At 38.1% G+C, this 13,606-nt stretch overlaps 1 protein-coding gene across 5 annotated transcripts in view; it reads left to right on the forward strand.

Moving 5' to 3' along the window:
• ERCC8 (ERCC excision repair 8, CSA ubiquitin ligase complex subunit) overlaps nucleotides 1-9,785 on the forward strand; it is a 51,370-nt gene extending 41,585 nt beyond the window's left edge. For all 5 annotated transcript variants that reach the window (XM_081826825.1, XM_081826826.1, XM_031035907.2 and 2 more), the window contains one exon: nucleotides 1,109-9,785. In XM_081826825.1, coding sequence (XP_081682951.1) covers nucleotides 1,109-1,177 — 69 coding nt within the window. In that variant the 3' untranslated portion in view covers nucleotides 1,178-9,785. The remainder of the gene's footprint in view (nucleotides 1-1,108) is intronic.
• Nucleotides 9,786-13,606: the final 3,821 nt, after the last annotated feature.

A 13,606-nucleotide genomic window follows, 5' to 3' on the forward strand; every position in this document is an offset into this window, starting at 1 on the left:
ATTCTAAGTCATCATATCAAAAAAAAAAAAAGGCAGTAAACATGCTTAGACACAGGGGTTCCTCTTAACCTAAAACATTGCTGTATGTTGTATAAGGCAATATCTAAGGTAATATGTGAGTGGTCTTGGTGCTAATGCATTGGTGGATTTGGGGTCTGAACACACTTGTAGCAGATGTAAAAGCTGCAGAATAAGAAGCAAACCTGGCTCAGAATGACCAGATACTCAAAACAATGAGACCGTCTTAAAGCCCTTTAGTCATTTGCCAGAGAGTAAGAAGGTAGCCATCCAAAAAGTTTCCTCAGGAAGTGAATTGATTTGAAATGCCACAAATAATTAAAATTCCTCTAGTTGCTGATTACTTTTATTATGTAGGGCTCTAAAGTTGTAAGAATACTGTGATGTTTTGTTGTTTTAAATAAACACCATCCAGGTGCATATTATCTTTCAAAGAAATCTCCCTGGAAAACCTTTGAGCTAATGACAAACATATTACCATTTTTGACATATTTTTTCATGTACTTGGGAACTGCTTTACCAGCGATGAAAAAATAAATAAACCTCACTACTTAATAACTCACATTAGTTTTTGGACCAAAAATGGTGTTACTCCATTTGATGAACACCTTATTCCCCATATATGGATATTTGCGTATTTATAGTCAGGTCCATCCAAATAATAAAAAGTTGCCAACATTAATATTTTGGGCTGTCAGGTCAGATTATAGACCTGAGTCCAGTCTTAGCCACATGGATGTTAATGTGCAGCCTTCTCCAGATAATTCCAAAGAGTTGCAGAAATGCAATAGCTGATCAGTGTGTGTGTGTGTGTGTGTAGATGCATTTATATATGTGTTTGTGAAGTAATTACTTTGAAGGAAACATAGTTAATTTGGATAAATTCTGGCTTGTCTATTTAAAATGAAGTTACATTGCCTTACATTGTATGTGGAGTGTTTGTTACATTACTTTTGTTTTGAATTAACAATTTTATTGTTACTTTCAAAATAATGTAATTGCTCTTCATTTGATAGATTTCATAACTATGTTGTGAACCTAAAATTATGAGGTAAAACAATCAAATTTTCCTTTTTTCTCCCTTTTTTAGACTACAACCAAATCACAGTTAAACCCAGCATTTGAAGACGCATGGAGCAGCAGTGATGAGGAAGGATGATTCTCAATCCTGAGTACCTTTGTGTCTCTACTGATGAAACTTTTAAAATGGGACTGTTTTTTGTTGTTATTGTTTTCTTCCTAACTATGTGATGACAGCTAAATTAACCCTGAATTTGGGTGATTTTTTTCACCCATGTTTTAAAATGAGGGTAGTATTTGCATGAAATCCTGAAGCAGACCTTTATATAGTTTATTTAATCAAAAATATCTCCTTGATCCCAGTTGCTGTAGCCTGGGGCATCCCCTATTGTTACAGTACTCTCTCTATTGAGACAGATCCTGGCAACCCCTGGCCCCCGTGTGAGACCCTGAGCACATTGTGTGAACTGTAAGATGCAGTCTCAGAGGATGAGCAAGTAAATGTTATCAGCACTGACTTTCTCCTACTGGCTGTACCATCACCTTGTTCATGTTCACTTTCAGTGATGCTTTTACTGAGGACAATCATATCAAAAATGATAGTTGAAAAGTTAGCATCCAATTTTTAAATTCTTTTTTATTCATGCTTTCAGTTTTTGCAATGATTTCATTTAGCCAACCACTGTCTAGCTTTAATTAAATATTTTTGGACTCAGTCCAAAAAATGTGTATCACAGAAGGTTTTAACTTGGGGGAAATCCCATGTTTTCTTTATTTTTATGTGTCAGATGGTAGCTTGTACTCGTGCTTGAACCTCCCTTCTGTGAATCTTGTTAAGATGTGACCAAGTCCTGTTTCAGTCATTAAAGCAGAAAATGCCCTGGCAGGAAATCTGGCTCAACATGAAATGTTGTCACAAAATTTCTATTTTATTGTCTACTTTTCTTGTATAATAACCCACAAGTGATTATCATGAAGCTAATCTTACTCCCTTTCTTTCTGATTCTTACCAGCAGGAGACTAGGAAAAGAGGTTTTTGTAGCTTGAATAACAAGTGTATAGTCGTTGAGTTTTTGTGTGTGGTAGGCCTCATATCAGACCTTTCTGGGCAAATGTTTAACATATATTTACTATACTTGATTTTCTTAAGCCCTGACCATTATACTGTCGCTTCCCCCCCACTCCTCAGTGAGGATGCTTATGATCTTTGAGAATGCTACTGAAATTGGAATCTTTTTTTATTTAAAAAGAAGTCCTCCTCTAAGCTGCAAATAACTATATTGCTTCTTTCTAGTTATATAAATATACATGCTGATTCTAAATCATTCAGACAACATTAAAACTTACAAAAGAATATAATGGTCACCTGGAATCATACCACCCTAAGGTAACTACTGTTATCATTTTGGTGGCCATTCTTCCATGCATCTTTTTTTGACATAATTTTACATAACGGGATGTTTGGCTTGCTGTTGTTATCATGGAAATTCCTCTCCTCCCACATCAGCACCTCCCTCCCCATCCAATAATCCACAGTATTAACCACGTATGCAACAATCCACATTATTAACCAAGTATGTGTTGTGGACTTGCGAACCAAGAGCATCTGTTTTTCAAGCTCTACATCTGTGTGCCTGCGCTGCTGTAGCTTCCATGTGACAAGTCTTGGGATTGGTGATCTTTTTAGCCCTGCTTTAGGCAGAGAGGAAGCCGATTTTACCTGCGAAGGGGGAAGGGGAGAGAAAAGGGGGACAGCTCAGGTAGTGAATCAGCCCCTCTTTGGGTCTGTCTGCATCTGGGAGGCTTTATTCCTACTCCTCAGGTTATGCTTGGGGGTGACTTAAACTGTTGAAAGTAAAGACCAGCTCTCAGAAAGCCTTAAAGATTTCCAACTCTCTGGAAAATAGAGGCTCTCACAGACCCTGAGCCTGTGACCTTTCATACCCAGTAGCGTATTAAGCTTTAAGTCATGAGAACAGCCCACCAGAAACTCAGTATAACTACCAAGGCCTCCTTAAGGTAGGATAGAGCCAAATCTGGGCTCTCTGGTATATTCCACCTGTAGGAGGAGGTGGCTCTCTCTGTCCTCAGTCCTTTGCCAGATGGCATGGTGCTGGAGGATGTCACCCCTCCCCTAGATCACTTGGCTGCCTGGGAAGACACTTGGGATTAACTGAATGAACAGCAAGGGAGTACCTAGACTATGCAAATGGCACTGCGAGCCACAAAACATGATGGAACTCAGTGGAATGTTGCTGCTTTCCGTCTCTTAGCCAAGATGTCCCTAATAAAGGACAGGACCCAAGAAACAACACACTTGGCCAAACTTCATGCAGTCATCTTAGTAGTCAATGCCCTGGCCAATAAGTAGCTTCATCTTTACATTAATTATAACTGTTGGGCCATTGCCTAAAAATTGTCACTTTCAGGGAGAAACAAATAAGCAAACTCTGGGACTCTCTTTCCTCACAGATACCCAAAATCTAAGTCAAAATTATACATCTCCATCTATATTAAGGTCACAATACAATGCCTTGCCTGGACACTCCATATTACTTTCAGAGTTATAGACATTACTTATAATAAGCAAGACACACATTTTACTTATCAAAGTACACAATGCTAGTCTTTTGGAAAAGGTATTCAATCGAACTTCCGTGTCCGTATTAAGTCCCAAATAGCTGGTTTAATTGATAGATATAGTGGCCTTCTCAAATAACTCCTTTTCGAGTTCCGTTCAGGTAAATGGACCCATGAAGGGTCTCTATCTTGCTCCAGGCCTTATTCTCTCTTAATTCAAGGACCTTTGGCCAGATTACACCTCACACCAACTTAGAAAACTTTTCCATTGCCCTTTCCTGTATTTAAAGGGAGAAGTGTCTTGCCGCCATGTATACAAACATTCATTATTTATGAGGCCCTTTTTATAATGTTTTTCCCTGTCTTTATAAATTGTTTATCATTCCCCTATCCCAGAAGGGCTAGAGGCCATATCAAGGGTGCATACTCTTTTGGGACCCATTATCCAGATTGTCCATAGATCAGACAGCTGTTCATCTAATATAGGACTCATTTGAGCCTAAACTTCAACCAAAAAAACCCAAAAAAACAAAAAACAAAAACAACCCTGTGAAGTATAGCCACATACCTTTCTGTTGACTGTTGGTCTTATTACCATTGTTCTGTGTGATTTCCTTAACTTACAATCTGGAGACCCAAACCCTCTAAATAAGCCATTGTTGCAAATGCTGATTCCCACGTCCCCTCAAGTGGGTACCGTTTTGGAAAGGATACCCCAGTTCCACATCCTAGATAACATTGCCCCAGTCCAAGACCTCACTGTTAGGAGGTGAGCCCATGGGTGCCTATGGGCTGGCTCTCCTAAGGCACAAATTAGACACAGGACATTTTTGCTTTTCTTCCTTTGATAGTAGGGATCCCATTATGGTTCTGAGCTTACTGTCTGCTTAGCCTATGACCCGGCTACAGTCTTTGTTCCCTGCCAAAAGGCACACTCCTACCCTCCCATGCCCATAGGGAAATCTGGTAGAGGTTACTACTATCTTCCATTCTAAATATTAATGGAGATTATTGCTTTCTCCTTAAGCACCTGCCTCATATCAGTAAAATCCTTCAACCCTCTGGGGAGAGAACCAAGTACTTCCCAAGACTTTTCGCCTCTTTTGATATCCCACCATGACCACCACAACCATTCTTTTCCTTTTGGCTACATGGTATCACTAATCTTTACATACACTCTACTAACTTACCATTTCATACCCTGCAACAAAATAACTGCTGGACCCACCACCTTGAGATATAAATAGATAGATAGAGCGATAGAGAGAGAGATACAGATACATAGATATATAGATATATCATACTTTTAACATATTATACAACTCCACCAAGATATTGTTAGAGACCCCAAGAATTTCAGATCTATTTTCTTGGCTAATGGCATCTTATGCCATACTCTCCACTAGCATTGCCTCAAATTTCCTTGATATGATGCAATTGTATTAATTATATTTTCTTATTTTCTGTGTTCTTGATACTCTGGCATTTGTGGCTTTCATCCTGACAACACTGCCCCATTCCAGGACTAATTTCCAGAGATTAGCAAATGACTCCCCTGAGAGTGAGTCTTTGATATACAAACCAATCAATCCAGAGTCCACACCCACAGCCATCTTCTTTATCAAACTCAGTTTGATCAAAACCACACCAATGCAGTGTTCCTACTGCCCTAAATCACCACAAGGCCAGGCCCCAGACAACTAGGGACCACCCCAATAGCCCAGAGACCACCAAAATTATTCAAACTATCCAATCCTAAATTTATTTAGTGTACGTACCTGCTTCATCCATTCCTTGCCACAAAACCCCAGCAAAGGCTCTGGGCCGTGCTCTGTCCTCCCTCTCTGCCTCCTGACTAGCCATGGTCCTTCTGCATGTAGCCCTGCATGGCATGGTGTGCCTGCCTCCTGGTTCTGGGGGTCTGTGGGTATAAACTTTCTTCTTCATGACAATCATTTCTCTGTCTGCGTGTCTTAGAACAAACCCCAGGTACAAAACTGAACACACTAAGTCATTCTTTTTATTAACTGCTCAATACTACATCTTGAGAATGTACCACAATTTCTTTAGCCAGTCCCCTGTTTAGGACCACATGTATAACAGCAAAGATTGTCAACGACCTGTTTTCCTTAGGTGATGTATTTGGGTGATATCTGTAGTTATTAAATATCTTCTTTTCGGGGTGCCTGGGTGGCTCAGTCGTTAAACGTCTGCCTTCGGCTCAGGTCATGATCCCAGGGTCCTGGGATCGAGCCCTGCATCAGGCTCCCTGCTCCGCAGAAAGCCTGCTTCTCCCTCTCCCACTCCCCCTGCTTGTGTTCCCTCTCTCACTGTGTCTCTCTCTGTCAAATAAATAAATAAAATCTTTAAAAAAAGAAAAATCTTCTTTTTCTCTGGAAGAAGAAATGATCATCTTGCTGGGTGTAGGATTCTTGGGTTGCAGGCCTTTTCTTTCCTAAGAAAGAACTTTTATGTAACTATTATGTCCACTTTCTTCTGGATTCTGTTCTTGCAAATGAGAACTCCAAAACCACTTTGATTTTTTTTCCCCTTTCTTGGGAACTCATTCTTTATAGCTGGAAGCTTGTCATCTGTGAGATTTTCTTCCTCCTATCCTTAGAGTTCCATAATTTTAGCAAGATATCTGATAAATCAATCTTCCCCCACCTTCTCCATCACTTCCTGGACCTTTAATGAGCTTTTTCAATCTGAAGCTTCAAGTCTTTTTTCAGCTTGGGGGATATTTTCTTTTAGTATTTGTTTGGCTTCTCCTCTTTTTTTTTTTTTTCCTTCTCTATATTACCAAATAATTGCATGTAATGTCTACTTTGATCTCTCCTTCATAGTCTTATCTTTTCCTTCCTGCTTGCCTTTAAAAAAAATCCTAGAACAGTAGCTAGCGCAGAGTAGATGCTCAGTAAATACTTACTTTGTTATTTCTATTGTATACTTGAAGATTTTGCACTTGATCTTTGAAGTCACTAATTCAGGCCTGACTATAATCATCAAAAGAGGCTTTTTAATTATTGTTTTATTCTCTTCTCCACCTTAAATCTTTGTTTTGTTCTGTTTTTAAACATTTGCAGATTATATTAGAAAACTATGAAAGCTCCATGGAGGCTTCCACTTGAAACTTTTGTTTCATTTAATTGATGTTTGTCCAGCCTCATTGACAGTATATATCAATGAACCTATTACAATGGTAGCTAGACTTCTCTCTGAGGCCTTTTACATTTTACAAATTGTTCCTCCACCCTGTCCTGGCTAATACTATGTGTCTTTTGGTCCTTTAAGGTGCTGTACCGCACCATGGATCAAAGAGCACTTAAGCCAGTTGTTTGCTTCCCCTCAAACTGATCCCACTTTTAACTGAAGTCCCTCCTGGTACACCCATGAAATGCCTAGTTTTAAAAAACAGAAAGAGGGACGCCTGAATGGTGCAGTTGGCTGGGCCACTGCCTTCAGCTCAGGTCATAATCCCAGGGTCCTGCGATCGAGTCCTGAATCGGGCTCCTTGCTCTGCGGGGAGCCTGCTTCTCCCTCTGCCTGCCACTTCCCCTGTTTGTGCTCTCTCTCTCTCTGACAAGTAAATAAATTTTAATAAATAAATAAATAAATAAATAACGGAAAGAAATGCATATGCTTTATTGACAGAGCCCTAAACCTATGTTTAATAGCAAGCCTGAAAATAACATCATAGATAAGCTTTTATACTTTCTATTAAGCCTTTCTTTATAATTAATTAAGGAAACAGTAATGGGGGAGAAAAAGAAATCTTCCTTTCGAGTGAACCATTTTTTCTGTTCAGTTTATACTAAAAAGCCCTATTATTTAAATAAAAACATTTAAAGAAAGCTCTGAAGACAAACCCTTTAACTGTAACAATTGTATTAACAGATAGAAACAACTTCAAAATGAAGATTCTTGAGGAAGGGACATAAAGATATGTAAAGCCTACTATTGGTAAGGCACCAGAAAACAAAAACCTTTAGCTCTGTTACTTAAAATCTGAGTGAGACAATGATCGATGTTGGAAAAAGTCTGTCTCAACAAGCTAATCTCATTTATCTTTGAAAGAAAAGTTACTATCTCATATTGGAAAGGAAAACCTCAAATTAGATATTAAGCTTATGGCTGCATAGTTCCAATGCAGAAATATTTCATTACTGTTCATTTATATACATTTCTATAAAAATGATGTAATTACTAAAGATTAGAAAAGCTATAGACCTTTGAGTTATAATTTTTATAAACAAATGTATTGATTACTTTTGTTTTTTTAACTTAATTTTTTTCTCTATATTCAGATGCTATATACTGAGCCTGAATTTAAAAAACTTTGAGTATCATTAGAGCAATAAACTAAAAAATCAGCCAAACCATGCCAGAAACAAAACTGGCAAAAAACCTGGCCTGCTTGGGATTTTGCCTTTCAAAAAGTATAACAGGGAAAGCTAAATACAGAAAGGAAAATAATCACTTTGTTTTGTATTGTGATGAAGTTTCTAGATATCTGAAGATTAATTCCAGTGCTAGGATAGGATTGGTTCTTCTGTTTTAACTCTGGAAAAAGACTAAATTCAGGAGACCTATCTAACAAAGCTCAATCATGAATATGGCTTTTCGTCTTTGCAAAGAAATACGTACAGTTCTGTTCTACCTAGAGTCATGGTACTAATAAACCTTGGTGCTGAGAATTTATTACAAGTCATTTATTGTAATACAAGCTTGTCTGTCTTATTAGCTCTATCAGACACATCCTCACATACAAGAGGTATAGTTGTTTTGCTGCCATCTAGTTCTCTATTTTCTGCTTTTTAAAAAAATTAGACAAAAAATTTTTTAAAAAGGGCCACCTGGGTGGCTCAGTCAGTTAAGTGTCTGCCTTCGGCTCAGGTCATGATCTAGAAGTCCTGGGATCCAGCCCCGCATCCGGCTGCTTGCTCAGCGGGGAGTCTGCTTCTCCCTCTCCCCCAACTCATGCTCTCTCTCTGTCTCTCTCTGAAAGAAAGAAAGAAAGAAAGAAAGAAAGGGAAGGAAAAGAAAAGAAAAGAAAAAAAAACTAAGGGAAATAATAAGACAAACAACTGTATTGTGACCCTTTTTAATTCTCCAAGCCTAAGAGTCTGCAAATGGCCTATATGCTGCTGACTAACCACTTCTGTTTATCCTCACAAGGGTACTTGTAAACTTTGAGCTAGTAAGTAACGCTTTCCCAAGGCCTTTTAAGAAATAAAATGTCACAATCCTAACCTGGTTTGTTATTTCGTCACTAAAAACACAAGGGAGTGATGTTTAAAACCAGGTTTTTCAAGCTTATGTTTTTATGCTCTCACAGTTGTCTCTGGTTATTGTGTAGGCCTGGTAGCCTTAGGCCTGGGCAGTGGCTTGTTTCCTTGGCAATGGGGGTCAGCTCTTGAAGGCAACAAATGATTGGCTCAAGTGATTGGTACAAGCCACTTCTCTTTTGTTCATCGCATTCTTGGTGGCAGGAGTTAGCAACAGCACTAAATTAGGGGCTCTGAACACCTAACTGTTCAAACAGCACGAGCTGGACAGCCACTCCTTCCCAGGTGGCTCTCATTCAAGTCCAGCCGCTCTTCACCCTGTACAGTGACATCAGCCACTGTCATGTGAATCTGTGTATTTTCTATGTAAACATACTGTTAAAGTTGTGCTAAAATGAGGAATAATCCTCCTAAGTCTTTGATAATCAACTTAACTTTTTTTGTACCATTTTAGTGTTATATATATTATATATGTAAAATTTTGTTAGAGTTTCAGTAAGAACTGTGAAAAAAAAAAAGGTATTCCAAATACTCAGTGGTGATTACTATGAACATTAAAGAATGGTAAGATTATCAAAAAGTAACAGTGACAGTTTCATAAAGAAATAAATAGTAATAAATGGACTGGAAGTGAGAAGACCAGATCTTTAATGTTAGCTTTATTACCAAGTAAACATATGAATTTGAATAATATTTTTACTTCCTTTTTCTCATTGTTAAAAAAGAGACAGAAAATTGGAATAGAAAATTGTTAAATTCATGTCTGCTCCAAAATCACACATTGTAATATTTAGAAAGCATTTTAAAATGGTATTTACTGTATGAAATGTGTAAGTAGAGGGTTATATTCAAGATTAAATGAATTTCATTGAAGGCAAAGGTGGAGTGTCTTTATATAAAAGTTTTATGAACTATGTCGTACTGAATGAACATTCAGATTCTAATGGAATGAATGAACATGCTGTTTTGCCTAAACTAAAACTTTAGTTTCCATTTACATTATGATGGAACTGCCACTGATTAGCTGTTAGATTAAGCAAGTTCCTTAGCCTTCCTGAGCAAGTTTCTTCATTTGTGGAAAGGGAATATAATACACCTTACAGAGTTGTAAGGGTAAATGAAATAAAGTCCTGACATATAAAAGTTGTTGAGTTAATAAAACTCTTATTACTTAAAATCTCAAGATTATTGGGCTCTGAGCTCTTGTCAAAACTCTCTCAAATTTCACCTCCTCAGAACATGGTCTGCTTACTTATTTTGTCCTTCTCTCCCTTCTAGAATGTATACTCCACGAGGTCAGGAATTTTATGTTTTGCTTATTGCTGTTATCCTCGGCACCTAGAGCACTGCTTGACAAATAGAAGATGCAAAAAATGTATATATATATTTATTGGATTAATTAGTGAACAACACCATTACCAATCACCTACCAAACAATTCCACTACAATCTGTTAATGATAAAGTGCTTAACTGATTGTGTTATTCTTATAACTTACTATGTATGAAATTTTAAGTATTATTAAATATTAGTTAATAGCTTGGGCATTACATTAATTTTTTTTTTAATGTTTTATTTATTTATTCATGAGAGTCAGAGAGACAGAGAGAGAGAGAAGCAGAGGCAGAGGGAGAAGCAGGCTCCCTGATGCGGGATTCGATCCCAGGACCCTGGGATCATGACCTGAGACGCTTAACCATCTGAGCCACCCAGGCACCCCCAGGCATTACATTAATCTTGCAGGTTTCTTACAGAGTGGCAAAGAGTCCTATTCTCAAGGTTTCTAATTGGCCTATAAACCCAATACAGATCCTCCCTGAATCTATTAGACAGCTGCTATACACTGCAGACTTGCTTTGTGAATCTCAATAGCTAAACAAAATTAGAGGAGTGCCTTGAGTTCAGATTTCTTTATGTGGTCCCCTCCAACTCTACCCCATTCCTACCTGGTAATATTATGTTTAGGCGGAATTCCCCATTGCCTTTGGCTCTAAAGTTCTGGGCCTTCTCTTGTGTCCCCTCATTATGGAAAAATGACAGATATATCTGGGAATTTTACATATTTCAGGTCATTGATTATCTTTACACCCAGGAAGAAGGCAAGAAAGGCAAGATGAAGGCTCACAGTCTCACATGATTACAAAGGTCAGGAGAATATGGTAAGCAAGTGAAGGGGTGGGAGTAACGAAGATCAAATATGAGAGTTATAATCATATCCTTTATTTTTATTGCACTTTGGTATAAGCATGTAACATAAACCTATATTAGAGATTAAATTTTCTGATATAAAATTCAAATCCTAATTAGATGATATTTTGGTTATTATATTTTTCTTGTCTAATCCATTATTTTGTTATCTTGAACCAGAGAAATGTGACATTTTTCTTCTGTAGCATCTGGGAGCAATATTAATTTTCTTCAAATCAATAATGTAAAAGTTTTTCACAGATAGGGTCTTTTTTTTAATTTAAATTCAAGTTAGTTAACATTTAGTGTAGTATTGGTTTCAGGAGCAGAATTTAGTGATTCATCATTTGTAAATAACACCCAGTGCTCATCCCAACAAGTGCTCCTTAATGCCCCTCACCCATTTAGTGCCTCTCCCCTCTCTCCTCCCCTCCCCCAACCCTCAGTTTATTCTCTATAGTTAAGGGTCTCTTATGGTTTGCCTCCCTCTTATTATATTTTTCCTTCCCTTCTCACAGATAGGGTTTTCTAAACCATAGATTCCTTACTCAGCCTTTTTTGCATACTTAAAATATTTATTGAATTCAGTTCATGGTTAGTTTTTAGAGTTACAATTCAGAACACTAACTTTCATGTTTTTTTAGATTTTTATGTACATCCATATTAGCTGAGAAAAGGCAAACTGATACAAGTTTGTTCATTTTTATAAATTTTGAAATCAAATAACTTTTTTAGAATCAATTCTTAGGTCCACAAAGGGTAATCATCGCTTGAATTTCTGAAAAATGATTTCTGCATACAAAAGTAGGCCAGATTTTTCCTGGTTAAGTGAAAAGCGCAATTTGGTTAGAAATAAGATGAATAAAATGAATGATTTGTTTGTGTAAGTGGTTGTGAACAGACTTGTAGAGAAATAGAGTGTTTATAATGTCAACCAAAGGCCCAGTCTTCAACTAAATCTTCATTAATGAGTTTAGCTCACACTTTCCTTAGATAACAGAAACCAATTTCTTTTTCTTTTTCTTTTTTTAAAGATTTTTTATTTATTTGACAGAGAGAAAGCCAGAGAGGGAACACAAGCAGGGGGAGCAGGAGAGGGAGAAGCAGGCTTCCCGCAGAGCAGGGAGCCCGATGCAGGGCTCCATACCAGGACCCTGGGATCATGACCTGAGCCGAAGGCAGACACTTAACGACTGAGCCACCCAGGCGCCCCCACAAACCAATTTCTTAAAAACACCCACCTCCCCACCCCCCAAAACACCTTCAGTCTCACACTACATCTATTGTGCCTACAATCCCTCAGGAAAACATTGACGTGTGTCCATGGTTCAAACCATGGTAGTACATCCATTTCACAGTATTCATGGCTACGTTCAAGACATGTTCTCTTTTTGTAATTTGAATGTGACCCCCCACACTGAATTATGAAATACATGTATGTTGTATGCAAACTGCCAGCATAGATTTAATTTTTGTAAAGCAAGTCCACTGTGAGCGCTGACTTGCTAGAGCACCACCTGCATCCCTGTACCCACTTCACTCAACACAAAAATAATTTCCTGGTAGGCCCATTACTGGTTCGATACTCAAAAGCTATTCAAACACTTAAAACCTTCCAGACGTCACAAACGACTATAGCTAATAGGGGGGTATTTATATCTTTTATATCTGTACTCTCATTGGTAGGTGTGGAGGACTACAAATGATTTCATCTTTTCATGTAACTTTGCGCTATATGTCCTTTCACCCCCAGCTTCAACATGTGAAGAAATGTTATGTTAAACTTATATTTACAAATGATAGTTCCTGTTCAGCAGGAATTTCTGCTGTAGTCAACCTTTTTATAAATCCATCCTTGGCAAAAGCTTTTCCTGCCAAGATTTTTTTTCTTTTTTACTTAATACATTTTAAACCATTAACACTACTGTAATTCCAGCCCTTGTTACCAGTCCATTAAGTTTTTCATCAAGTTAACTTTGTCATTAACATGTCTTTGCTATTCTGGTCATACTTCTTACTGTCGTTTGTTTCATAATAGCTTCTTAAGTCATGTAAATTTAATACAGTGTGCATTAGTATTTGGTGTGCAGTATTTGTCACATAGGAATAGTCTACTTCCACAATGACATATGCTCTTCAGCGACTCCTGAAACACACGGCTCTATCAGTCTTTCATTTTCTTCTTTTCAGTGCAGAGAAAAGCAGTGTGATGTGATGATAAATGGCAACTCCTGGGCAATGTTAGGAAGACATCCGGTAGTGGTGGCAGTTGTGATAAACCTGAGAACACCTGCCCAAAGGCAGCAGTTTTTTTTTTTTTTTTTAAAGATTTTATTGATTTATTTGACAGAGAGAGACACAGCGAGAGAGGGAACACAAGCAGGGGGAGTGGGAGAGGGAGGAGAAGCAGGCTTCCCGCCGAACAGGGAGCCCGATGCGGGGCTCGATCCCAGGACCCTGGGATCATGACCTGAGCCGAAGGCAGGCGCCTAACGACTGAGCCACCCAGGCGCC

This window comes from Leptonychotes weddellii, chromosome 7 (assembly GCF_054177405.1).
Source record: "Leptonychotes weddellii isolate Sample4059 chromosome 7, ASM5417740v2, whole genome shotgun sequence".
Lineage (NCBI taxonomy): Eukaryota > Metazoa > Chordata > Mammalia > Carnivora > Phocidae > Leptonychotes > Leptonychotes weddellii.